At 47.4% G+C, this 27,302-nt stretch overlaps 1 protein-coding gene and 1 long non-coding RNA gene across 22 annotated transcripts in view; one reads left to right on the forward strand and one right to left on the reverse strand.

Annotated features, from left to right (window-relative positions):
• The window catches only part of EBF3 (EBF transcription factor 3), a 117,257-nt gene extending 108,993 nt beyond the window's left edge, over positions 1-8,264 (forward strand). For 2 of the 14 annotated variants that reach the window (XM_077877186.1, XM_077877188.1), the window contains exons 12-17: positions 894-959; positions 1,517-1,694; positions 2,678-2,866; positions 3,258-3,455; positions 4,460-4,572; positions 5,540-8,264. In XM_077877186.1, the coding sequence (XP_077733312.1) occupies positions 894-959; positions 1,517-1,694; positions 2,678-2,866; positions 3,258-3,455; positions 4,460-4,572; positions 5,540-5,557 (762 nt within the window). In that variant the 3' untranslated portion in view covers positions 5,558-8,264. Of the gene's footprint in view, positions 1-893; positions 960-1,516; positions 1,695-2,677; positions 2,867-3,257; positions 3,456-4,352; positions 4,573-5,539 lie in introns of those variants that run through there. The other 12 variants (XM_077877191.1, XM_077877193.1, XM_077877189.1 and 9 more) reach the window with 9 other exon arrangements.
• LOC144300929 (uncharacterized) overlaps positions 6,860-27,302 on the reverse strand; it is a 51,224-nt gene continuing 30,781 nt past the window's right edge. For 5 of the 8 annotated variants that reach the window (XR_013367660.1, XR_013367665.1, XR_013367661.1 and 2 more), the window contains 5 exons: positions 22,965-23,172; positions 21,205-21,294; positions 9,102-9,155; positions 7,443-8,982; positions 6,860-7,128 (listed from right to left, as the gene is read on the reverse strand). This is a non-coding gene — a long non-coding RNA (uncharacterized LOC144300929). The remainder of the gene's footprint in view (positions 7,129-7,442; positions 8,983-9,101; positions 9,156-21,204; positions 21,295-22,964; positions 23,173-27,302) is intronic. The other 3 variants (XR_013367666.1, XR_013367667.1, XR_013367662.1) reach the window with 2 other exon arrangements.

The raw sequence follows: 27,302 nt of genomic DNA on the forward strand, positions 1-27,302 counted from the left end.
CGCCTGGCAGGTCTGGTCCTGCAGGAGGCCACTGCCACCCCGGGAACCCGGTTTCCTCACCTCTGAGCTGGCACAGTCTGGGCTCCCTGGAGTCGGGGAGAGACCCTCCGCCCCCCACCCCCCCCCGGCTCGCCGGGGAGGGGCTCCGGCCTGGCCTCAGCTTATTACAAACTCCGTTCCTTTTTATTACAGCCCAAGGTAGGGAAAGTTAAACGTAAGCCCCCCATTTGTATTCAAAATTAACTAAACTCTGGATTAATCCGCACAGTCGTAAACTGGAGGTAGGCGTGCAGACGTGGATAAGACAAAACTCGGTGCATCCAAGCCCCCGGGCACCGCGCACACTCTCTGAACGTGAAGGCATTTATGAAGTCCTTTACAACGTGCAGTCAAAGAGGTTAATTGAAAAATTTCTTAATGTCATTATGAAAGAACTAGATTAACCCAAGTTAATTCACTTTATTGTTCAAAATAAAGAGGAATAAGCACTGAACTCACTTGCAAATTTGGGGCGTGAATTAGGGGTGAGATGTTGTCTTTAAGGACTCTGCCAGTTTAATTAAGATATGGGAAATTGCTTATTGTTCTTCACCACTAAAGTGCTAGGAATTAACAGGCATATCTCCGCCGTGTGTGTGTGTTTAATACCCACAAGGCTCCGTCATCAAACCTCAGGAGCGGCCCGTCCGCAGGAGCCGCCCGGGGCCGGCAGGAGGGCCGGGGTGCAGGCTGCGCGGTCTCGGGCACCACGGACGCCCCTTCCTTCCCTCCACGCGGAGTCGGGCCCCGGGTGATGGCGAGGGTGGCGGGCTCTCCTCCCTGCACGCGGAACCGGGAGCTCGCGGCGCTTTCGCGGAAGCGGCAGGGGACTCACCCGTGTGCTCTTCCTCCAGGAGGTGTTGCTCAAGAGGGCGGCGGACCTGGTGGAAGCCTTGTACGGGATGCCCCACAACAACCAGGTAGGCCACTCGACGGGCCGGGGCTGCGGCGGGGGTCGGGCTCCCTGCGGCCTCTCTGGGCGCGCACGCACCTGCTCAGAGTCGGATCTGAGAAAGCCCCCGACGTCACGCCGGGTCCTCAGGGAGGAGACGACCGGTCAGTGTCGGGAGGCGGGAAGGAGAAGCCCCTCGACAGCCGTCCGGTGGATCCGCCGGTAGACGGGCCGTTGGGGGCCGCGCGGCTGGGAGGGCAGGTCGGGCACCCCCGGCCCATCTGCATCTCGCCTGGGGGTCTCTGGGGGGCAGACTCGAGGGCTTCTAGATGCGCCCCTGTGAGCCTGGGTCGGGTGCCCCCTCGCCGCCCGCCCCTGCGCCCGGGGGTGCAGCAGGGTAGGTGCCCACGCAGACGCGCCATTAAATCCCTTTCTGTTCTGAGACCAGGTTTCTCACGGCCTGGAAAGGGCCAGGGGCACGCCGCGGCCGTCATTTGGGTAGTGGGGCCAGCGGGGGGGTGGCCTGTGCTCCCCGGCGGGGCGGGAGGGACGTGGGAGCTTGAGGCACCTTCCTTCCCGCCCCAGGAGATCATCCTGAAGCGAGCGGCCGACATTGCCGAGGCGTTGTACAGCGTCCCCCGCAATCACAACCAGATCCCCACCCTGGGCAACACTCCCGCGCACACCGGCATGATGGGCGTGAACTCCTTCAGCAGCCAGCTAGCCGTCAACGTGTCCGAGACCTCACAAGCCAACGACCAAGGTAGGCCGTCGTGCCAGGCCGTGCCCGTGCCCTGGACGTGCTCCCAGGCTCTGCTGGGACTCAGCCGCGGCCGCCCGTGTCCTGGGCCCGGCGGGGAAGGCGGGCAGCATCGTGCTCTCGGCAGCTCGGCGCGGGGAGGTCCTCAGGGCGGCCCTGCCTGGCGAGGGCACGGCAGGGCGCACCCCCAGAAGCCAGAGCTAACTTATTGCAACGGTACCTGGCTGCCACTCCGCCTACTGGTTTTTGCTAGAAGTTTCCTTGAAAGGCTGGGAGGAGCCACACGACAGCTGTGGTGGAGTAAGAGGACAGGACCCTTCTTGCATATGTCGCACGGGTGGGACTTGGAAGGAGTAAGTGCAGAGGAACCCACAGTGTCCCCCGAGCCCCGCTCTCGGGCGCACCTCCTCCCATCAGGACCCCGAGGTGTGAGCCAGTCCCAGCGCCCCTTAGTTCCCCCCATCCAGCCTGCGAGGGCAGCAGCCTCAGGAAGCCGCCGAGCCTCCTCCGTTCACCTGCGCTCCCGCTCCTGCCCCCCCCACCCCCTGCACTCACAGGACTAGGAACCAGACAGACAAAGACCCCCAAACAGCCCTTCCTGGGGAGTTACGGCCACAAACAAGCTCTCCCTGTCAGCCATGGCATTTGAAGGTCTGCCGAGGCCGAAAGTTCACCTAGCGTGGGGGGACAGCCCCCGAACCCGAGCTGTCGGTAATTGCTTCCAAAGAAACCCCGCACGCACCTGCCGGTCAGCTCGAGGCGGCCGGGCCGGCTGTCGGAGCGGAGACAGGACGGGGCTCGGCGAGGCGGCGCCCGGTCGGGTTGGCGTGATCAGGGTACCGAGCTGGCTGGAGGCGCTAGGGCTGGCGCGGAGCGTGAGGTCAATTTAAAATGTTTAATATATGATAGAGATTTGCGGGGAAACCCCCCCCAAGTGTCTCTCCCTGATAATAACGTTATTTTTGGCCGGGGGGGGATTTTAACAGTCGGCTACAGTCGCAATACAAGCAGCGTGTCCCCGCGAGGCTACGTCCCCAGCAGTACTCCCCAGCAGTCCAATTACAACACAGTGAGCACTAGCATGAATGGATATGGAAGTGGCGCCATGGCCAATCTAGGGGTCCCTGGCTCGCCTGGATTTCTTAATGGCTCCTCCGCTAACTCTCCCTACGGCAGTAAGTGTCTGTTTTTGTCACACGTCATCACACAGATTCATGTTCACTACAAAGTCAAATGTGTGCATTGCTTGGCTGTTCTGTGATGTGAGCTGCTGGATACAAGGGAGGGTGGCTCTGGAGGCTGGGTGTCCGTGTGGCGACGGTAAATTGACCCCGCGACGGGCCCCGCGAGGCCACGTTGGAAACCCCGACAAAATGGGGCTGCCCGATTGGAGACCAAAGTCCAACCCGAGAGTTTGCCTGTTAACCCAGAGAGTGGCCGAGCCAGAACCGTGGCGTGCTTGTCTGGGGGACCCCGATGCTCCCGGCGAGGCCCCACGAGCGCTCTCTCTGTGTCGTGTTGCCGTGCCCGGCGCCGCGCGTCCTGACCATGTTTGCTTTGTTGCAGTAGTGCCGTCCAGCCCCACCATGGCAGCCTCTTCGGTCACCCTCCCTTCAAACTGTAGCGGCACACACAGCATTTTCTCATTCTCACCTGCCAATGTCATCTCTGCAGTGAAACAAAAGAGCGCCTTCGCGCCCGTGGTCCGGCCCCAAGCTTCTCCTCCTCCCTCCTGCACCAGCGCCAACGGGAACGGACTCCAAGGTGAGGGGCGACGCACTGGCCCCGCTGCTCCTGGAGCGCGGGCCGAACTGTCCCCCCAGGGCCCCCCCCAATCACCCCCGAGCCAGGGCAGCCCGGGCTGGGAGCCCCAGCCCTCCCTCGGGGTCCCCGCCCCCCGCCGCCGCGTGGCCGCTGCATGCTCCCCTTCCGTGGGCCGCCACGCGCTGCCCCTCCTGGCAGTCCCGCCAGGGCCACCCACCCGCGCCCCCCCACGGGTAACAGACTCTGTTGATGAAAACCACCGCCTCCTGCTGCCAACCTCACCCACGCGTCCTCTTGGCAAAGGGGCCCCTCCCCTGAGGAGGGGCAGCCGCTTTGGGAATCATGTGGAGCATAGCGGGGTGGGGGCCCCCCATTCCAGCCGTTCGGCAAACAGGCCTTCACGGCCGCCGCTGGCCCAGTGGGAAGCAGGGTGCACCCCGCCTGCAGCCCCGGGCCGGGGATGGCAGGTCCTCGTGCCACCTGCGGAGCCCGGCTCAGAGCCCACGTGCCCTCCGTGTCCTGAGACGCAGCCCGCCTTCCCGAGCTGGGGTAGCGGACCCCGGGGCGCCGGGCCCTCTGCCTTGGAAGCGGGTGCACCTAGCCCAGGGCCGTGCATGCGTGAAGGCTGGGCGGGAGCCCGTCTCTAAGCGCTCGCTCACACGTGTGCTCAGGAGGGAGAAGGGCTGGTCCCGAGGGCAGGGGGAGGCACCCCTTGGACGTGGCTGCCTCAGATGGGGCCGGGTCCCCTGGGCAGTGTAGGCCGCAGAGTGGCCTGTGAGGCGCGCGGCGGGTGGGCCACGCGAGTGCCCCTAGGCCTCGTGATCTTACGCGTGGCTCTTTGTGACTCACGGGGGCCACAGGCACTGAATTAAGTGGCCGTCATCTGGCCTCTTTCAGACACCACCTTTGGTATATGCTCCTCCCGGTGAAAATCAAATCCAGTTACTCCTTTAAAAAAATGAATCCATTCAACCAGTATTTACTGAGCGCCTACTATGTGCCAGGCTCTCTGCTGGGTGCTGAGGACGTTACCGTGGAGAAGACAAACTGGCCCTTTTGTGAAGTCGGTGGCATATTTCACTTTGATGAACTAATGCTCAAAAAAGGAACTGGAAAGGTATCCGTGATTTGAAATAATTGTCTTCCCAACATCTTAGCGTATGAGAGGGACGCCCAGGCCCCGCGAGCCGCCGACCGGCCTGCGGGCCAGCAGCGGCCCCCAGCCCAGAGCTGCTCGCAAGGCAGGTGGCCAGGTGCCACGGCCCGTCCACCGTCCACACGGTGCGGAGGCCCCGGGAGGACGGCACCACCTAAGCAGTGTGTACACACACGGGGCTGCCAAACCATAATGTTGTAACGGTGAGTCGGAGAGGAATTAATACTGTTGAGATTAATGAACTGGGAAATTGAAGCTCACATCACTACGTGAACAAATGTATTAATATGTTATACATAAATTAATGAGAATGATCATTCTGACAAAAATTAAACAACACTAAAGTTACAAGATTTTAAATTATATCCGTACCAGGAGTTCACTGGAAAGCGTCAGCCGCGCTTGGCATTTTAGCACCAAGTTTCTTATTGGGGAGAGGAGCGGAAAGAGCTCCCCGTAAGGTGGGGCCTGGCTCGGGTCTCTTCGGGGCCCCCGGCCGTCAGGTGGCAGGGCAGGTGGGCTGCGAGCGGCTTTGCTCGCGGAGAGCCCGCGACTCACCTTTACGATACGGAACGGCCGGCAGGAGGTCAGAGGCGAGGGTGAGAGCAGAGGGGAGACTGAGGCGCATCCAGTGTTCCCGGAGGGAGCGAGTGCGGGTCCCGCCGGGCCTGCGCCCCAGACGCCACCAGGTTGGTTCCCATCTGTCCACCGAGGTGGCCTCCGCCCGCTAGAGACGAGCCCCTGAGCCCCGGGGAAGCGGCAGCCTTTCCCTCCCCGAGGAGGGCTGCGGCCGGGAGGCCGTGGGGGGGGCCCCGGCCCCCGGAGGTAGCCGAGCCCGGGCTGGTGGGCGGCCCACGTCCCGCGCTGAGCGGAGGCCGCGGGGCCCGCGACGGGGCGGCCCAGTAACCCGCGGCCCTCTCTCTTTCAGCTATGTCTGGGCTGGTAGTCCCGCCGATGTGAGGGGCTGCCGCCTCCCGCAGCGCCCGCGCCCAAGGACGGACTTCAGGGGACACGTTTAGTGTCTGGGACCTGCTGCTGGAGACCGTGTCTGCGGAGGCTTCAGCAGCAGCGGAAACGCGACGAGAGACTTTGTTTAAAGATTTTATTTAAACTATTAAGAATCAACATGCAAACAGCCTACTTCTTCACGAACGATTCCATTTTATTGACTGAACTTTTCTCATATTTCCACATTTCTCGGTCCTGAAGACTAAGGAAAACAAAGCGACGCCTATTTTGTATAAAGTTTCTGACTCCGTCTTGGCTCTGTCTAGTACTTGCTATGTGTTGGGAGAAACTTTGTGAATGCACCATTTTGATTATCATGAAACACTGATGAAAAATGCCTCCGGACATTTTTCTGTGCTCATAACTTAGATTCACAATGGTTGTGTATCTCTATAATGTGAAATATTTTTTTGTGGTGAAAAAAAAAAAGGGGGCCAAGGAGGTGTGAGCCATCGAACTGGAAGAGAGGAGGACTACGACGTGACGAGGAGATTTCGGGGTGGCAGGGGCGGGGGGCGGGTTTATCATGGCTTAACTTCATCTTAATGAAATGAAACTTTGTAACTTATTGTAGTTAGAAATTGTAACTTTGATATTGAATTCTCTTGCCTTCAACAAGCACACTGACAGAAAAAAAAATGCTACTGTCTGTTGGTTTAACTATTCTCCCACTGCTAGAGCTTCCTGTTAAGCAAGTGTGATCTGCAACATTTTTTCAACTTTTGCTAGCACTGTATACTATTGCATTCTTAGGCTACTGTGAGGTCCATGTTTCTTGTACCAGAACTTGTCCTTTTGACTTCTAGCTCCTTCTTCCCTAATGTGTTTTGTATGTGGTTATAAAATTGTAGACTTTTGTGATTTTGCCAAAGTTGTAGCTAAATATTTATACACTTGTCTTGAATTTTTTTCAGATCCACTTAAATATTTAGAAAAAAAAAAAACAAAAAAACAAAACCCCCACCACCACGTTTTCTTCCTTATGTGTCTCATAAGGAATAAAATGGTCTCCATTCAACACTTTTCCATGAACACTTACAGTTGCTAAGGGACTTTCTTTTGTAACATATCGATTATAAATATTGTATTTATCTTTGAGACTTTGTACATTGGTTTTCCTGCCATTTTCTTTTTTCTCTCGTCTGTATTGGTTTTTGATCGTGGCCTGGTGTTGGGAAGAGCATTAAGCCAAGAGCTGTCTCTTTGATCTGTTTCTGTTAAAGTGAACTGGTGTCCTTGCATTTCATTTGTGCTTCCGATTTGCTTTTGTTGAGACTTCCCGTCCTTTTTTTTTCTTTTTTTTTTTATTTTGAGGAAAAGTCAAATTCATTGTTTATTTTTATATTATTTTTAAGTTATCTGAACAAATACTTTTGAAAAAAAAAAGTTCGTTGTATAGTCAAAACAAAACGGTGCCACTCGGCTGTGACAAATCCTAGTAGATTCCGTGCATGTGGAACAGCCGCAAAGAGGTGACACCGTTTGGGGCTGTGTCCTTATTTTATTTTTCTGTAGAATGTAAAAAAAAAAAAAAAAAAAAAAAATCATTTTAGCTGCCACCCATGACTTTGCCACATAGCTGAACTGTGTTTACTGGAAAAATTCAGAGGCCTAAAGTTTAAAATAAAATTTACTTCTGATGTTTTAATTAAAATGTTTGCCACATTAACTTCTCTGATGCCTTAAAAGTGGACTTCTTTAAAGAACCTTTGTGCTATTTTATCACAGGCTTACAACACAATCGTTAATCGATATTTCATTTGGAGATTTATGGTGTAAACACACACACACACACACACACACACACAAACAAAAGCACAAACCTGACGTTCCATGTGTCGCTCCATTCTGCGTCTGATTCTGCTGCGTTCCGTGTCTCCCTGGGGCCCACCTAGGATCCAGAGAGGTTTCGGGGGAACCAAAAATCACTGCTGGTTTTTAACTTTTTTTGAAACGACACCTTTTTTGTGGTCGGACCCCTGCAGCGCTGTCTGTACTTTTTAAAACCGGAATGACCTCCTTCAGATACTGTGCCTGTTCGTGCCAAACCCACAGTGAGACCAGGAGGGTCAGTCTTTCCCTTTGTGTTAAACGCCTCACAGACACAGCACAGCAGACGTTTCGCGAATTGCAGCAGAAATCAGATGTAAAACAAAAAGGAGGGACATTAAAAAACAACTTTCTTGACAAAAGAACAAAACCATGCACAACTTAGGAAAGTGTTCATTCGAGGGACTAAATAAAACAGCAGAATGTCCCGGTGGTCAGCGGGTCGCGGTCCGGCCCCATGACCGCTAAGGCTTAGCTACGTGGGAAAGCCTGAGAAGTCACTTTGGAACTAAATTGCCTCCGTTTTATTTTGTATAAGTAAGGGTTTGATCTAAAAAAACAAGCTCACGTGTACATGTTGAGAACGTTTGCAAGTTTCCTCATCCCTGCACTCGGTTTGTGTTTTAGATTAATTAGTCAATGCCCCTCATCGCTTCATTGTCTCAAAATTGAGCGCTTCACTAAATGGTAGATTTTACTGTTAAAGACCCTACAATAAGATTGTTTTATCTGTACATTTTTTCAGATATTTAACTGTATAAAAATGTTCATTTTACACAATATTTAATTAAAGTATTTCTTGTCTGTGAATTTCACTTTGGGTAATTTTATCTGTTTTGATTCGAATGCAAGGCAAAACGCATGCATACGTTAGACTGGGCTGGGTGGAGGGTGGGGGGTGGGGGTGGTTCCCTTTCAGAACCTGGGCCCCGGGGCTGCATCTTGGGGCAAGATAAAGGTCATTCATGGAAGAAACTTTTACAAACTTCTCGGTCCTCAGACCGCCCTCTAACCTGCATAGAGAAATTCTTACCGTTCCTGAGACGGCTCAGTCCCCAGAGGGGCCATCTGTACGTATGTTGCACTCCATGTCTGTCGGGGACTGTGTGACAGAGGCCACAGCAGCACCCTGCAGTTAACCAACCACAAGATCGCCCACCCCCACCCCCGCCCTGGCCCTCCTGCCTCTGCTTCCAAACTGGAGGGTTTGGCAGGGAGGGAGCAAGGGCTCAGGCTACGCTAGATGGGCACGCTGATCCGAGAACCAGCTTCAGGCTCAGGCAGGTGGGCAGAGGCCAGGAGCCCAGACGGTAGAGCAGCTGAGGTCTGACGGGGATGCCATCACCCGGCCCAGGTGCAGGGCGGTGGCTCCTGTGGGCGGCACGGGGCTGTGGGCAGAGGCACCAGGCTAAGGAGAGCTTCTGATTCACACAAGGGCTCCTGCGAGTTCTCGGCCCTCCCCTTCCAGCTCATTCTGGATTTTTCACTTTCTCCTCAATGAGAGGCTGGTTTTGCATGTTTTGGCTTGCAGCTCTGTAACACATACACATAAGTGTGATCCAAATTAGTACTCACAAATGTCATCTTAATTACTTGTTCTGCTGAGCAAAACAGGAAACAATTATTCAAAACATAAAGAAACTTGTGAATACCTTTTTCTTCCGTCAATGACAATCGGGTTCCTTTGGCTGCATTTTTGTTTCCGCCTTAAAGAGATAGCAGAGAAGAAGAGGCTGGGGTGGGGGTAACTAGGCTGTGGAGGCCCACCCGTCCAGCCTGTCCCCCCCGGGGCTCCTTCCCGAGGTGCTGGGGGTGGGGCTGGGGCCTCCAGTCCCCTCCCTCCCCACTCGGAGCTGGTGCCAGAAGCGCCAGCCTGGGCGGCGGGGGGCGGGCTGGGGGGCGGGGCGCCGGGGGGGGGGGCTGCCTCCCCAGAGCTGGCTCCCCGGGCCCTACAACCTGGGGAGAAATTGTTTCATGTTTGTGTTTCGAATCAGGAGCGAGAACCGCATTCTCTCCAAATGTATGCCAATTATTGTCAGGCCGCCTTTTAAGGTCTTTCAAGCTTTTAAAGATTATTCAAAGCACTTGAAATGGGCTTCCATCTAATGCCTCATTTCATTGCATTAAACAGCCTAGTTAATAAAGAATCAATATATTCAAAGGGCAAGGTTATCTTTTGTCTATAAGGGGTGGTGTCATTCTGAACCTTTTATAGTTCAAATGCTGAAAAAGACCTCATGAAATCCATAGTCATCAAGTAGGTCAGTGAGAGCAACAGAAGGAAGGGGAGGGAGCTGAAAGGGAAGAAAGGCTGCTCTCCTTTAGAACAACTCGGCCTTATCTCCTGGCTCCGAGCGCCGAACGGGTCCTCCGAAAATGTCAATTTCTCATCAAGACAAGAGGCCACGATGATCATTTTTTCCGGAGAATACATACAATTAAGAGAATGCAGAGGGGCGGCCGCGGCAGCGATTCGGAGCTGCCTGTCCCACGAGCTACGCGCTCCCTCCCAGCAGATAATAAGAGAGGTTGATAACTCAAGTGTCAATATGCCAAAGAGCGAGTTTTGAATGTGAGTCCTTGTGCTCTGAGCGCGCCCGGCCGATCCCAGGCCCTGATAACGGCGCAGCTGCCAACGGACACCACAGGTTGGCCCTCACAATTAATGCGATGAATAAATCACACAAAAGAGTCGGGAGGCTTTATACTCAGTGAGACAATCCCCTGTTTTACCCTTCAAGGATTCCTTTTATGTTGGAATAAGGTTGCTTTTAATGAAATTTAAACTCATCAGAGGAAATCAAAAACCTCCAATCAGATTACAAATTGATTTTTTGGTCATTTGTCATTTCCCAGTTTCACAGAGAGCAAGTTGCCAGTCCGGGGCCGGGGAGCCGGGGAGCCCCGCTCCCAGCGCCTGGCCCGGGACGCGCGGGGGCAGCGACTGCCACCCGTGGGGACTCGGACGCCCTCCCAAGCCATCCCCGCCGCCGGGCCCCAGGCCCCCATCGCCCTTGGTGGAGCTCCGTGACCACTGGGTGCACACCCACGATCCACTCGTGGCCAACAGGGCACGTCCTCTCAGAGCCGCAGTGTGACGTGGGAGCCGGGGGACCAGCTGGCCCTCCCACGCCGAGTGCCTGTCACCCGGGGCCCCCGAGGAAACCGGCCACCTCCCCCTCACTGTCCCGCGTGAGCCCAAGCGCTCCCTGCCCGGCACGGTTGGCCCTTGTCCGGGCCAGCGATGGGCCTCCCTGTGCTGCCACCAAACCTGGGCCACCCCGGGCCACCAGCTGCTGGGCGGACTGGGAGCTGCCCCAGGACGAGGCGCACCAGCCTTCCTCGACGTCCCTTCCCGAGCGGGGACGCCCAGCCAAGGCCACAAGGCCCGGCCGGTGCAGGGCCGGGGCGGGCGCTGCTTCAGGAGGGGAGGAAACACCACTCCCGATTCTAGAATGCCTGGAGACCGCCTTTAGAAATGCAGTCTCTAAAGTGAGGTGAAGAGTCCACGCGTTTCTGAAGAGCAAGTAAGCACCGCACCCCACACACACTTGCGAAACCCGGGGCTTTGCAGGTCATTTCAGCAGCCCCAGGGACCCTGTGCCGGAGCCCGTGACCCCCTCGGGAGGGACAACAACGGCTGTTCAGAGAGGTGACGTGACCAGCCTGAGGTCACAAGGCCAGAGGGACCAGGGCCAGAGGCGAAACCGAGTCTCAGACCTCCCAATCCTGCTCTTTCCAATGACTCGGTTTCAGCTGTCTTGGGTGGGGGCAGAGAGACAGAGACACAGAGACAGAAGAGACAGAGAGATGGAGCATCTGGATGGAAGGAGAACTACCACACCTCCCTGGAAGCTTCCAACCAAGCTCGGGGGACACATGCCCCCCCCCCCACCCCCCAGGGCTTGACGCAGCCAGGCCTCGTCAGCTGAAGCTCAGCGGGTCTTGTTTCTGGACACAGCCAAGGTCACAGGACCACGATTCCAAAGCTAAAGGCAGAGGTGCCTCTCCCCGGGGCCCTGGCAACAAACTAGGCGCCTCCGAGGAGCTGTCTCCCCGGTGCTTCTCACCAGCACCCTCGGGCCACTACACGGTCGGCATGTGGCCAGGGAGCCCACACGGGGCTGCGGAGAGCCTGCCGCCCGCGTCCACGGGGTACCCCGGGCCGCACCCAGCATCTGCAGTGCGAGCTGTGTGTAGGGGCCCTTCACGCGGCGCAGGGACAGGAGGGGGACAGGAAGGGAGGCAGTGCCAGCGGGACCAGGCTGCAAGGCCTGCGGCATCGGCCAAGTCCCCGGCCCCGGCAGGGCTCAGCCAAAGCTTCTGTCGTGGCTGGCAGGGGGGCAGGATGAGGGGGAGCGGGGAAAGCTCACTAGTGGTTCGGCCAGCAGGACCAGAGTGAGCGACAGCAAAGTCAGAGGGGTTGGCCAAGACAGAAGTGACGCGTCAGGGGGGCACACGGGCACCCCACCAGGCTGCCCCGTCGGACGGCTCCCACCGCCATGCTGATGGCAGGCTGGGGACAGCTCACTCACCTGACGGGGGCTGGGGGGACTCCTAGCCGAGACGAATCCTGAAACTTGTGTTTCCTGCCATAAAAGACCAAGCCCGGAACCACCACTGCAGCCCAAGGAACCCAGGCTGGTCTGGGCCTGGGGCCACCAGGAGACAGAGAGAAACTTGCGACAATTACAACAAAAGGGTTTATATCTCAATATACAATGAGCTTTTGCAAATCAATAAGACCAGATACCCTGAAGAAAAACAGGCAAATTCACAGTCCATTCACAAGGGAACAATACAAGTGATTGATAAGCTTTGGAAAATGTATTCAACCTTACTTAAAAATGCACATCAAAATAATGAGATGAAATTTTTTTCATCTATTAAATTAGAAAAGATTTTACTTAAAAGCTAATACTCAATCCTGTTGATGGAGAAATGGGCATTCTTAGAGTTGTCGATAGAAGAGTAAATTGGTACAGCCTTCTGGAAATCAATTTGACGTTATATCAAGAGACTTAACAATGTTCATATCCTTTGACCTGCTAATTCCACTTCTAGGAATCAATCTTAAGGAAATAATCAGAGATTAGGCAAGATTCAAGTACAAGATTGTTCGCTGCAGTAATATGTATTTAAAAAACTGGAAAGAACCCAAATACCTGAGAATAGCAAGTCTTAATTTATTATGGTATGGCCATATAATAGAATATTATATATTCTACAAAGCCATTAAGATCACAATTTTAAAGTATATTTAAGGAAATGGTAAATACTAATGATATCAAATTAAGGCGAAGCAGGCATGTGATACTGTGCATAAAACATAATTCAAAATTGTGAGTTTCTATGTCAAGAGAAGGCAAGAAAAAGAAATATATATTAATGTGACAGAATAGTAAATATTTGGAAAAAATAATAGAATTATAGCAGGATCAATGTTTGGTGTGTGTGGGAGGTAGAAGCTTCTAGAGGCCGCCCGGGGGTACCGGGGGCGCTGGTGATGCAAGACCACGTGGAATGGCAGCTGAGGCATGGGGACCGTCAGAGACCACGAGGCTGGTTGGACCTTAGAGAGGGAGGCTGAGGAGCGGTGCCCAGGGGTGCAGAGCCCAAGGGCCTCAGGGCCCCGGGGGGGGGGGGGCAGGGCCCAAGGGAGAGCAGCTGAATGCCCTGCTCCCGGCTTCTCCAGCATCCCTCGAGGCCTCGTACTGACTTCACCCTTACTTGTAGGGCTTCTGCTGCTAGCAACCAAACAGTTGGTGACCACACAAGGGAGAAAATTAGACGATACGTTAACTTGCTACAAGTTAAATAAAGCCTTGAAAGAAAAAATAATAATAAAGAATAAAATTACTGTCATAAGAAAATCCAAAAGAACTTAAGAAGTATTAAATTCAGTAAGTGGGATTTAGCAAGACTGATGAATATAAGGTCAACCTACAACCACATGTCTCTAATAGTAGGAATTTTTTCAAAAGCACACCACTTACAACGCCACAAATAATACCAACACCCAGGAAGAAAGCTGCCAATGTGATTGAAGATGACTGCCCAGAAAACCATATAATTGTTGAGAAATGCTTGGGATCCTGGAAATGGAGGTATTAAACATATTCATGGGTTGAAAAATTGCATCTTGCAAAGATGCCAGTTCTCCCCCAAAAAGACCTCGGGACCCAGTCTCAGTGTTGGTCCGGCTCCAGTAGCTCCTTTCCTGAGGCTGATAAGCTGCTCCTGGAATTTCCATGGAGCTGAGAGTGACCTCGAGGGGCTGTGGCAATGGGCAGAGTGGCCACCTGAGGTCTCACTCAGGCTGGGCGTCTGTACAAAAATCCCACACCTGGGGCCCTACACAGCAGACATTTCCGTCTCCCAGTTCTGGAGGCTGGGAAGTCCCAGCTCCGGGTGCTGGCAGGCCCGGTTGGTGGTGAGGGTGCTCTTCCTGGCTTGTGCGCCCGTGTGCTGGGAGGAGAAGGGCTTTCATCTCCTGCGAGGGCACGACTCCCACCGTGGAGGCCCCACTCCAGCGTCTCATTAAAGCTTTATCACCTCTGGTCACGTTGGCGAGTAGGCCTTCAACATATAGATTTTGGGGCATGAGCATTCTGTCCCTAACACTGCCCAAGCAAGGTTCCTTGTGGGGCCACAGCAAGGAAGACAGCGTGGCATTCAAGCAAGACTGGACAGAGTCGGGTCTGGACACATGCTCACCTGGCACAGGTGACCCAGCAAAGCAGTGAAAGGGGCAGGCCTTTCAGTAAGCTGGGCTGAATGAAGGTCATACCCGTGTGCTCAATAACGTGACTCCCCCTTACACAAGTGGGTGCAGATCAGGGTGGGGGGCGCCCTAAGAGAGGAGAGAACAGTGTTCAGGGACAGAGAGAACAGGTGGTGTTGACAGCAAAGTCCGGAGGGCACCCAGGACCTCTGAACTGAAGCAGCAATGAGATGGAGCGCAGAGCCCCCATCCGCCTGGGCAGTGGGGAGGGCCGAGGCTCACAGGAGCGGGGAGGGGGGGGCCCACGGGCTAGAGCAAAACCCAAAGCCTGCTCCCCTCCATCCACCTGCTTAGACAGGGTGGAGACTGCACCTTGGACCAGCCCTCACAGGCAGCTGGTAAGAGGTGGCACTCTGAAAACCTCACTCAAGCGCTCAAGAAGCTTTCAAAAAGACCTGTGGTTTTATGATTGAAAGAAATTAAGACCTAAATAAATGGGAAAGCATCACACGTTCATGATTGGAAGACAGTTTATCGTTAAGATGGCAATGCTTCCCAATCGATCCACAGATTGGATGCAACCCCTATCAGAAGCGCAGCTGGCTTCTTGTAGACACTGACAGCGGATCCTGAAATCCGTGTGCTCCAGCACGGGACCCAGAGAACCCACACAAGCTCAGAACAACAAAGTCAGAGGACTCCACTTTGATTTCAACACTTATTACGAAGAGAGAGAAATCAAGACAGTACAGTACTGGTGTCGGGCGCACGTCCAGATGTGTGGAAGGGAACTGAGAGCCCAGAAAGAATCCCGTGTATTCGTGGTCAACCTGGTTTTGACAAGGGTGCCAGGGCCATTCCAGGGTAAAGAATGGTCTCTTCACCACATATGCCGAACAACTGGAGAGACACAAGCAAGAGAATAGGCTTGGACCCTCACCTCATACCATATACAAAAATGGACTTCGAATGGCTCAAAGACCTAAATGTAAGAGGAAAGACTGTCGAAGTGAGGAGAACACACAGGGCGGGCTCTCTTCAGGACTTCAGATCTGACCGCAGATGACACACAGATTGGCAACCGTGTGTGATGCAATGAATCTGGTGCACATTTCAGATTTGACACCAAAATATCTATGTTTCAAAGACGTCATAGAGCCGTTGGAAATCAGCCCACGGAATGGGAGAAACTGAAAACCGTGTATCTGATAAGGGGCTTGCATCAAAAGTATATCAAGAACACTTGCAAACACAAACAGCAAGAGGACAAATGACTCCATTTAGAAATGGGCAAATGATCAGAAATAGACATTTCTTTAAAGAAGACACACACATGGCCAACAAGCACATGAAACGATGCCCAGCATCATTGGTCATCAGGGAGATGCAGATCAAATCCACAGTAAGAGCCTCCGTCACGCCCACGAGGACAGCTATGATCAGACAGCAAGTGCTGCGGGCTGTGCAGACACCTGACCCTCACACACCTGCTGGCAGATCTATGAAACGATGCAGTCACTTCCAACAGGCCAGCGGCTTCTCATCTGGTTCAACAGCTACCACAGGACCCAGATTTCTATTCCGTAACATCCGTAAGTCACGGCAATCTATGTTCACCGGATGCTTACTCATGATTGCTTAGGACAGTTTGCAATAATCAAAAGGTAGAAGTAACCCCGAAAGACCCATTACAAATGGATTTTAAAATTTTGGTGTCTCCATACGATGGAATCTTACTCAGTTATAAAGGGAACACGGATGGACCACAACACAATGAACTTTGAAAACATTACGCTAAGTGATGGAAGCTGATCCCCAAAAACCAAGTTTCTGTTTATACGCAACATCCGGAGGAGGCCAATCCATGGAGACAGAGAACAGATGAGTGCTTGGTTGTGGCCGGGAAACATGCGGAGTGGGGGTGACAGCTGCAGAGACACAAGGGGGGGTGTCGTTCCGAGGTGAGGACCATGCTCGAAAATCGACTGCGGTCAAAACCATTGAACTGTGTGCGTTAAACACGTAACTTTTAAGGTATGTGAATTATTTCTCAATAAAACAGCTGTTAAAAAGTACTGCGGTTTTATCAGAGCAAAAACAAAAACAAAAAAAATGAACATTTCATGGAAAATTCATCCTCAGGCGTTTGGCTTCCTGAAGAAGCCATGTTTCCCTGAGAAAGTCTCTGGCCTGGGGCCCTGGGTCAGTGTGTGAGAGAGAGTGAGGGTCAGGGTTCCGCACTCTTGCCCTGAGCGAGGCAGGGTCTTCCTCCCACCTGCTCCCCAGGGAGTAGTACCCACCGCCCGTAGAAGGGGAGGCTCATCACATAGGCCCCTACTCAGCATCCCCAGGCCATCAAGTCCTGATATCAGCCAGGGTTCTACCTCGGGGAGCGGGGGTGGGGCAAGGCAGGTGCAGACTCCCCCCCATCCACCCCAAACTAGGACCCTAGGGCTGTTCTGAGGCTGCCCTTGGGTCCCTGTGGAATATACAGATCTTCAGTTAAGTTTTTCTTGAAGGGAAGAAGAAGCCTTCAAGGATGGCTTTTCTAAGGGTTATTTTCTGAACATTCCACAATACTCCTACTTTTTAAATGTCATAGTCCTGTTTTTAAATTTCTCCGAAACTTGTCATCATCTAAGTTGGATCCAAAGTCTCAGCTGATCCCACTCCCTGGTCTGAGCCACATCTGTGCTTCCTGGGCTTAGGATATCCGAGGCCTAAGGCGTCCCATTGCCTCCCCTCCTGCCCCAGCTGTCTTCCTCAGCACCATAGCCAGAGGGTCCTTTAAATTAGGGCAGACTGCCTTCACTGCACCCCCTGCAGATTTCCCCCAATGGCTGCAAGGAGGTCCACAGTCAGCCCCTTCGCCCCTTCCCCCTCGGCCGCAGCACGGGGCACAGAAACCTCACGGTCCATGAACACAAACTCCTGCCTGAGGCTTCGCACTTGCTCTTCTGTCTCCCTGGAGCTCTCTTCTGCAAGGGCATTTGCTGTGTTCCCTCAACTCAGGGCTTCTGTCCCCGCTTCCCAGGGAGGTGTCCCTGCCTGTTCCATCTAAAACTAACACCCCTACCCCAACCACTACCCATATCCCTTTCCCTCCACCCCAGTTTTTCTCCTCAACACCTACACCATTTAATAAAGCTGAGGCTTTCCTTAAGCAGCCTCTGTACTTGACCAGAAGCCCCTTGAGGAGGGGGCTTGTCTGCTTGGATACTTGCTCCAGCCTTAGCACCCCCAGCGCTTGCAACCAAACCCCTGCATTGAGGCAACCTGCTTCTAGGCTCAGGATATGTGGCTTAATAGCATGCCACGTTGGCCCTGGGGAGTTCAGTTTTCGTTATCTCTCACGGTTTTGCTCCATTGTGTGTATTTTTTTTATTAGTCTATAATATATAATCTTCAAAGTAACAGAACAAGGAAAGAACTCCCATATTAGACCCATGGTCTCCCTGGAGGCAAAGTGAGCTCCAGAATGTCAGCTCCATTTGGAGTATTTGTGGAGGTCTCACTGTGGGCCAGGTCCTGGGCCAAAGGCAAGATAGGCATTAAACAGATAATAATCCATTTTTACTTGCTCTCTTGTAATCCAAGCTTGTTGTGAAAATAAAAGCAATAAATATGGGTAAGGAAGGACAAAGATAATCCTCCTTCATGCCAGCTCTGCCTAAACTCCTTCTCTTCCCTGGTGATAACACAGTTACTGAGTGGCTTTCAATCTTTCTAGACCTTGTTCTAAGGACTTTACAGATACACATTTCTGTGTAGTTAAAAAACTATAACACAGAGCATGACTTTTATATATTTAACATCATACTCCCTTCAGTAATCTCCCGGTGGTACATGGGGATCCACCCTGTTTTCTAGTGGCTGTAGAAAAAGAAGTGCATTGATTTAATCTGCCTATTGAAAAATTTCATATTGTTTGCTATGAAAAACAATGGTATGGCAACAAAAAGTCTATGATAAAAAATTTAAAGATACCATTTTTTAAAAGAAAGATACCATTTACAAGGGTACCAGAACATCAAATATCTAGGAATAAACTGAATAGAAATTGTTCAAAACCAGTACAATTGAAATTGAAAACCACAGAGCAGAATTGAGAAAAAACTTAAATGCCTAAGTGATTGGAGGGATGTACTCTGTGGGTTTAAAAACTTAATAAAGTAAATTTTACCAAAATTGATCTGATGATTAAACACAATAAAAATAGCATTAGGTTTTGTGTTGTGGAAGTTAACAAGCTGAATTCAAAAGTTCTATGGGAATGGAGATGGCAAAGATAGTCAATAATCTTGACGAAAGACAAAACTGGGAAACTTAGACCACCAAGCTTCAATACTTAGTTTACAGCTATAATTAAAACAATGCTATTGATCAAAGGATAGTTCAAAAGTCCACTCAAACGGAATTCAGAGTCCAGAAACAGACCCACACAGGACCAAGTGAGGCTTGGCCAACAAGTGGCTAAATCTCTTGCACAAAATAAAAATAAAGTTTAACCCCTATCTTACACAATAAAATCAAGTCCTGACAGATATGCTGCTGAATGCGAAAGATAAAGTTTTCAGAGGGAAACATAGGAGAATTGTTTACAAATATGCCAGGCAAGAATATATTAAATAAGACACAAAAAACTTCAACCATTAAATAAAAAATTGATAAATTAAACTACATTAAAATTAAGAAATTCTGTTCTTCACAACAATACCTTTAGCAGAATGAAAAAGGAGGCCACAGGGTGGGAGGAGGTATTTGCAAGATATACATCTGACAAAGAACTCATCAGAATATAAAGAAGCCCACACATCAATAAGAAAAAACAGCTTAAGAAAAAAAAAAAGGATGAAATACTTGAACAGGCAATTCATAGAAATCCAGATATCCTAATAACCAATAAATGCAAAAAAGAGGCTAAAGTTAATTAATCACCAGGATTGTGAAAAATAAACCACAAAGAGATAGCACTATGCCTCCACTAGAATGGCTAATTATGATAAATCCGGCAATATCATGTCTTGGCAAATACGTAGACCTAGAGGAACTCTCACACACAGCTGGTGGGAGTACAAATTGGTACAACCATTTTCACCATTCTTTGGCAGAAACTACTAAGGCTGCACATGACGACTCAGCAATCCCAGTGCTAACTGTACACCCAACAGCCATGTGTATGTATATTCACTAAATCACACCAACAAAAATGCTATGGCAGCACTGCTTTTTAACAGCTTCATTGAGCTATAACCGAAAAATAAAACTATACATAGTTAATGGACAGAATTTGACAAGTCTGGACATATATATATATATACACCCATTAAGCCATCACCACAATCAAGGTAATAGACATCTCCATCACTTCCCAAAGTTTCCATGAGCAGTGCTATTTTTAAAAGCCCCTAAATGGAAACATGTTCATTGACAGTAAAATGAATAAATAAAATTGTGGCTTTTTTCAATACAATACAAATATTTTAGATGGCAAGGAGAACAACTTTCTTAATACATGCACTTGCATGGATGAATCTCACACATTGCCTACTGAAAGAAGCCAGACATAAAAGAGAACACATTATGTGATTTCCATTTATATAAAGGTCGAAAAGAGGCAAAATGGACCAGTGTAAAAGTCAGAATGGAGGTTCCATGGGCAGCGCAGTAGAGATGAGGAGAAGGTAGGTGGGATCTTGGTGTGTTCACGTTTTAAGAACCCATAGGGCTCAACACTTAGGATTCTTGACCTTCTCAGTATGGACGTTTTCCAGAACAAAAAATTTATACTAAAAAGGGCTACAAAGAACATCCTTGTAACTTGTATATTTGTGCATAAGTCAGTATTTTTGTAAGGAATTGTTCCTGAGGTAGAATCATTAGTTCACTTTTATTTTTTTTAATAGTTCACTTTAAAACAAGATGGTCTCATTCACCAACACATAAGAAAATATTAATTTCTGAAAGTCCTGGGTGGAGCAATCATGTGTGAAAAAGAAATAAAAGGCATAGGAATTGGAAAGAAGCAGCAAAATTATCTCTATTTGCAGATGACATGATTTTATATAGAGTCCTAACTTCCATCAAAATACTGGTAAATGTAATCAATAAATTCAGTAAAGTGGCAAGATAAAAATGAACATATGAAAATCAGCACTGTTTCTAAATACTAATGAAAATTACCTGAAGAAGAAATAAAGAAATCTACTCATGATAGCATCAAAAACAATAAAATACTTAGAAATAAATTTAACGGAAGAGGTGAAAGATCTCTATACTGAAAACTACAAGACACTGATGAAAAAAATGGAAAACACAAATAATTGGAAAAAGAGCCTGTGTGCATGGATGAAAAGCACTAACATTGGAAAAATGTCCATTCTACCCAAAGCCATCTAGATTCAATGCGATCCCTATCAAAATCCCAACAACATTTTTCACGGAACTAGAATAATCCAAAAATTCATACAGAACCATAAAAGATCCTGAGGAGCCAACACAACCCAGAGAAAGAACAAAGTTGGAAGCATCACCCATCCTGATTTCAAACTGTATTACACAGCTACAGTAATGAAAACAATATAACACTAGCATAAACACAGACACGTTGACCAGTGAAACAGAATCAAGAGCCCAGAAATAACGCATACTTGTCTGTCAACTAATATTTGACAAGGAAGGCAAGAATAGACAAAGTAGAAAAAAGTCTTTTTTTTAAAAAATAGATTTTATTTATTTAAGAGAGAGAGAGAGAGGGAGAGAGAGAAAGCTTGCATGAGTGGGGGAGAGGCAGAGGGAGAAGCAGGCTCCCTGCTGAACAGGGAGCTGGATGCAGGACTTGATCTCAGGACCCTGGTATCATGACCCCTGGCTGAAAGCAGGCACTCAACTGACTGACAGGCACCCCAAAATACAGTCTTTTCAATAAAGGGTGCTGGGAAAATTAGAAATTCACATGTAAAGAATCAAACTGGACTTCTCTTCTACATCACTCCTAAAAATTAACTCAAAGTATTTGATTAAAGACTTACTATAAGATCTGAAACCATAAAGCTGTCACAAGAAAACAGAGGGGAAGGCGCTCTTTGGCATGGGCTTGGCGATGTTTTTGGACAGGACACCTAAAACACAAAGAACAAAATAAAAAATAAACAAGGGAGTCCATATCAAGCTAAAAAGCTGCTGCACAGCAAAACAAACCATCAACAAAGTGACAAGGCAACATTAACAGAGTGACGAGGCAACCTACAGAATAGGAGAAAAAGTTTGTAAGCCACCCATCTGATAAGGCTTAATATCAAAGTATATAAGCAACGTATAAAACTCAATAGAAAAAAGAAAAAAATCCAATTAAAAAGGGGGTAAAAATCCTGAATACATTTTTCCCAAAGATATTCTTTTTTTTTTTTTTTTATATTTTATTGGTGTTCAATTTACTAACATACAGAATAACCCCCAGTGCCCGTCACCCATTCACTCCCACCCCCCGCCCTCCTCCCCTTCTACCACCCCTAGTTCGTTTCCCAGAGTTAGCAGTCTTTACGTTCTGTCTCCCTTTCTGATATTTCCCACTCATTTCTTCTCCCTTCCCTTATTTTCCCTTTCACTATTATTTATATTCCCCAAATGAATGAGAACATATAATGTTTGTCCTTCTCCGACTGACTTACTTCACTCAGCATAATACCCTCCAGTTCCATCCACGTTGAAGCAAATGGTCCCAAAGATATTCAAATGGCCAACAGGTACATGAAAAGGTACTCAACATCACGAGTTACCAGGGAGATGCACAGCAAAACCGTCTTGAGGTGTCACCTCATGCCCTTTAGGATGGCCACAATGGAGGACAGAAGATAAATGCTCACCGGGATCAGAAGAATGGGAATCCTCGTGCAGATTTGGTGGGAATGTCAACTCATGTGACTACTAAGGAAAACAGAATGGAGATTCCCCAAAGACTTAAGACTAGAACTACCACAGGATCTTCCATTTTCACTTCAGGGTATAGATGCAAAGGAGACAATATCACCATCTCAAAGGGGTACCTGCGCCCTCACGTTCACAGCAGCATAGTTATAATAGCCACATTCTGGAAACAACCTACATGTCCAATGATGATGAGTAAAGGAAATGTGATATATACAATAAATACAAACATACACACACACACACACACACTCAATGGGATACTATTCAGCCATAGACATGAAGGATTTGTGACAATACAGACAAACCTTGGGGGAATCACACTAAGTGAAACAAATGAGACAGAGAAAGACAAATACTGTATAATCTCATGGCTATGTGGAATCTAAAAAAACCTCAAGTCCTAGAAAGAGATCAGATCTGAGGTTGCCAGAGGTGGGGGAAGGGGTTGGAGGATTTGGGTTTGAAGGTGGTTACAATCTCTCAATTTGTAAGTTATTAGATAAATGAGTTCCAGGGATGAATGCATGAGATGACTATAGCTAACAATACTCCTGCTCTGTATACTTGGAAGTCACTAAGGAAGAAGATCCTAAAAGTTATTACAAGGAAAAAACATTTTTTATAACTGTGAGGCGACGGACATTAACTGAACTTACTGTGGTGATCGTTTCACAATCATACATATATCCAATCATCACGCATGCCTCAAACTGCAACAGTGTTATATGTCAATTATATCTCAATATAACCGGAAAAAAAATTTAGAAATCTTTCACTGCCTGTCTTCGCCCATGATAAAAAATTCATTCCTTCATTTAAAAATAGTGTCATAAGAGGATAGATACTGCATGATTCCACTTACATGAGGTGCCCACAGCAGTCAAATCTGTAGACACAGAGAATAGAATGGTGGATGCCAGGGCCGGGAGGAGGAGGAGGGGATGGAGAGTCAGTGTTTCATACTCCAGAGTTCCAGCTGTGCCCCATGAAGTCCTGAAGACGGATGGTAATGAGAGATGCACAGCAAAGCAGATGTACTCCATGCCGCCAAGCTGCACCCCGAGAAACTGCTAAAATGACAAATGCAATGGATATTTCAGCACGATTTTTTTAAAAAATTAAAAACATTTATTGAGTGACTACTAGAGGTCAGGCACTGTTCTAGGTCTGGGGAAAAAGCTATTAATCAAAAGACAAACATTTACTACTCTTGAAAGACTTACATTCTAGTCAGGCTGTTATCAATAAAAATTTCTGCTAATCTACAGCAGAAATAAAGGATAAAGAAGCTGAATAAACAAGAGAACAGATCAATGGAACCAGGAGCTAGTTCTTTGAAGAGGTGAACAAAATTGATAAATCTCTAGCCAGATTCATTTAAAAAAAATAAAAAAGAAAAAAAGGAGGGGGACTCAAAATCACAAATGAAAGAGAAGAAAGAGCAACCAACACCACAGAAATACAAAAAGATCATAAGAAACTATTATGAAAAATTATATGCCAACAAGTTGGACAACCTAGAAGAAATGGATAAATTCCTAGAAACATATATCCTACCAACACTGAGTAAGAAATAGAAAATTTGAACAGGTTTCCAGCGATGAAATTGAGTCTGTAATAAAAAAAAAAAATCACAACAAACAGTATTCCAGGGCCAGACGACTTCATAGGTGAATTCTACCAAATGTTCTCAAGCTTTTCCAAAAACAGGAGAGGAAGGAAAATTTCCAAATTTATTCTCTGAGGCCAGCATTACCCTGATACCAAAAACAGATAAAGATACCAGAGAGAGACAGAGAGAGAGAGAGAGAGAATATTACAGGCCAATATCTCTGATGCACATAAACGCAAAATTTCTCAACAAATACTAGCAAACTGAATCCAACAATACATTAAAAAAATCATTCACTACAGTCAAGTGGGATTTATTCCCAGGGTGTGCAAGGGTGATTCAATATTTGCAAATCAGTGTGACACATCACATAAATAAGAGGAAGGATAGAAACTTGTATGATCGTTTCAATACATGCAGAGAAAATATTTGACAAAATATAATATACATTCATGATAATTGAAAAAAATATCCCTCAACAAAGTAAGTTTAGAGAGAACATCCCTTAACATAATAAAGGCCATGTATGAAAAGCTCACAGTGAAAATAATACTCAGTGGGGAAAACCTGAGAGCTTTCCCCCTGAGGTTCAATAACAAGACACGATGTCCACTTTCACCACTTTTATTGAACATGGTACTGGAAGACCTAGCCACAGCGATCGGACAATGAAAAGAAATAAAAGGCATCCAAATTGGTAAGGAAGAAGTAAAACCTCCACTATTTGCAGATGACATGATACTATATATAGAAAACCTAAAGGCTCCACCAAAAACCTACTAGAATAAATGATAAATGAGTTCAGTAACATTGCAGGATATGAAATCAATGTGCAGAAATCCACCGCCTTTCTACACACTGATAATGAAGCAGAAGAGAAATTAAGAAAACAATCTCATTTACAATTGCACCAAAAATAATAAAATATCTAGGAACAAACTTGACCAAAGAGGTGAATAACCTATACTCTGAAAACTATAAAATACTTATGAAAGAAACTGAAGATGATGCAAACAAGTGGAAGGACATTCCACGCTCATGGGTTGGAAGAACAAACATTGTTCAAATGTCTACCACCTGAAACAATCCATAGATTTAATGAAATCCCTGTCAAAATATTGGCAACATTTATCACAGAACCAGAACGATCCTACAATCTGTTTGGAACCACAAAAGACCCTAAATAGCCAAAGTAACCTTCAAAAAGAAAAACAAAACTGCAGATATCACAATTTCCGACTTCATGTTACATTTCAGAGCTACAGCAATCAAAACAGTATGGTACTCGCACAAAAACTGACACACACATCAATGGAACAGAATAGAAGACCCAGAAATAAACCTCTAATTTTATGATCAATTAATCTTCGGCAAAGCAGAAAGAATACCCAATGGGAAAGAAGTGGTGTTGGGAAAACTGGACAAGCTACATCCCAAAGGATGAAATTGGACCACTTTTTTACATCATACACAAAAATAAGCTCAAAATGGATTAAACATCTAAATGTGAGACCTAAAGCTAGAAGTCCTAGAAGAGAACCCAGGCAGTAATTTCTTGGACACCGACTATAGCAATATTTTTCTAGATACGTCTCCTGAGGCAAGGGAAACAAAAGTAAATATAAACTAGGGGGACCACATCCAAATAAAAAGCTCTGCATATCAAAGGAAATAATCAACAAAACTATAAGGCAGCCTATAGAATGGGAGAAAATATTTGCAAATGCAAATATTTAGTAATAAATATTTAGTAATAAAAATAAAGAACTTATACGACTCAACACCCCAAAAAACAAGTAACCCGATTAAAAAATGGGCAGAAAACATGAACAGACATTTCTCCTAAGAAGACATAGAGATGGCCAATAGACACATGACAAGATGCTCAACATCACTCATGCTCTGGGATGAGCAAATCAAAACTATGTTGAGGTATCACCTTGAACTTGTCAAAATGGCTAAAGTCAAAAACGCAAGAAATAACGAGTGTTGGCGAGGATGTGGAGAAAAAGGAACCCTGGTGCCCTGCTGGTGGGAATGCAAACTGCTGCAGCCACGTGGAAAACAGTATGTTTTTTTTCCTCAAAAAGTTAAAAATAAAATTACTATATAATCCAGCAATCATACTACTAAGTATTTATCCCCAAAATACAAAAACACTAATTGGAAGGGATACAGGCTTCCTGAGGTTTACAGCAGCATTATCTACAATAGCCAAAGTGTACACAGATTGATGACTGGATATGGAAAATTATATATATATATATATATATATATACACACACACACACACGATTATATATATAAAAATGGTGTATATATATACACACACAAATGGGATATTAAATATATATTATATACACATAATGTAAATAATATATATTATGTATATAAATATTACAAATGCATATATACATAAAATTATATATACACACACACATATACACAGTGGAATATTACTTAACCATGAAATAGTGAAATCTTGCCATCTGCAACAACACGGATGGAGCTAAAGAGTTCAATGCAGGTGAAATAAATCAGAGTGAGACAAATACCATATGATTTCACTCATATGTGGAATTGAAGAAACAAAACAAATGGCTAAAAGAAGGTAAGGGAGAGAGAAACCAAGAAACAGACTCCTAACCATAGAGAAGAAACTGCTCATTGCCAGAGGGGAGGAGGTGGGGTTGGGTGATGGGGTGAAGGGCACATGTGTCCTGATGAGCACTGAGTAATGTACAGAGCTGTCCAATCACTGTATCATACACCTGATACTAATATAATGCTATATGTTAATTATACTGGAATTAAACTTAAAAAAAATCTACTGATCTGATTGGTGATAATGCTATCTTACTGTTTTAATTTTGCATTTTTCTAATTCCTAATAAAGTTTCATATAATTTCACATACTTATGGACCATTTGTATTCTATGAAGTGCCTCTTATTACCTGCCCATTTTTTTTCTATCGCATCGTCTATTTCTTATTAGTTTGCAGCAGCTCTTTGTATTTTATGGCTACTATCTTTTTTGTTTGTTTGTTTTGTTTAATATGTTGCAAATATCTGCTGAGTCAACAGCTTGGCTTTGGGCTTCTCTCCCTGTATCCTGTCCCTGGCAGTCTGTAAGTCAACTTCTCCCTTCATGGCTGCCATGTCTTTGCTTAGGCTGATCTTCTCCATCCTAAGATTTAAAAAAAAATTCTCTGACACCTTATCCTGATACTTTGATAATTTTCATAGGTCTTTAATCTCTCCAGAGTTAAATTTTATGTTTGATGAGGAGAAATTTATTTTTTTATATGGGAACAAATTATACCCAAACCATATACTGAATTATCAGTCCATATTTTCCACTGATTTAAAATATCACATTATTGGTGATAGTTCCTTATTTTCCTTCCACTGACCTTTTTGGGTACTCCTTCCCAGACACCATTTATTTTAATTTCTGTAGCTTTTCTTTTTTTTTTTCAAATGTATTTTTATTCCTAGAAGGGCAAACCTTCTCTAAGAATCTTTAAAATTTTTCTTAGCTATTTTTGTGCATTTGCTTTTCCAAACAATTTCAGAATCAGTTTGAT

This window comes from Canis aureus, chromosome 29 (genome assembly GCF_053574225.1).
Source record: "Canis aureus isolate CA01 chromosome 29, VMU_Caureus_v.1.0, whole genome shotgun sequence".
Lineage (NCBI taxonomy): Eukaryota > Metazoa > Chordata > Mammalia > Carnivora > Canidae > Canis > Canis aureus.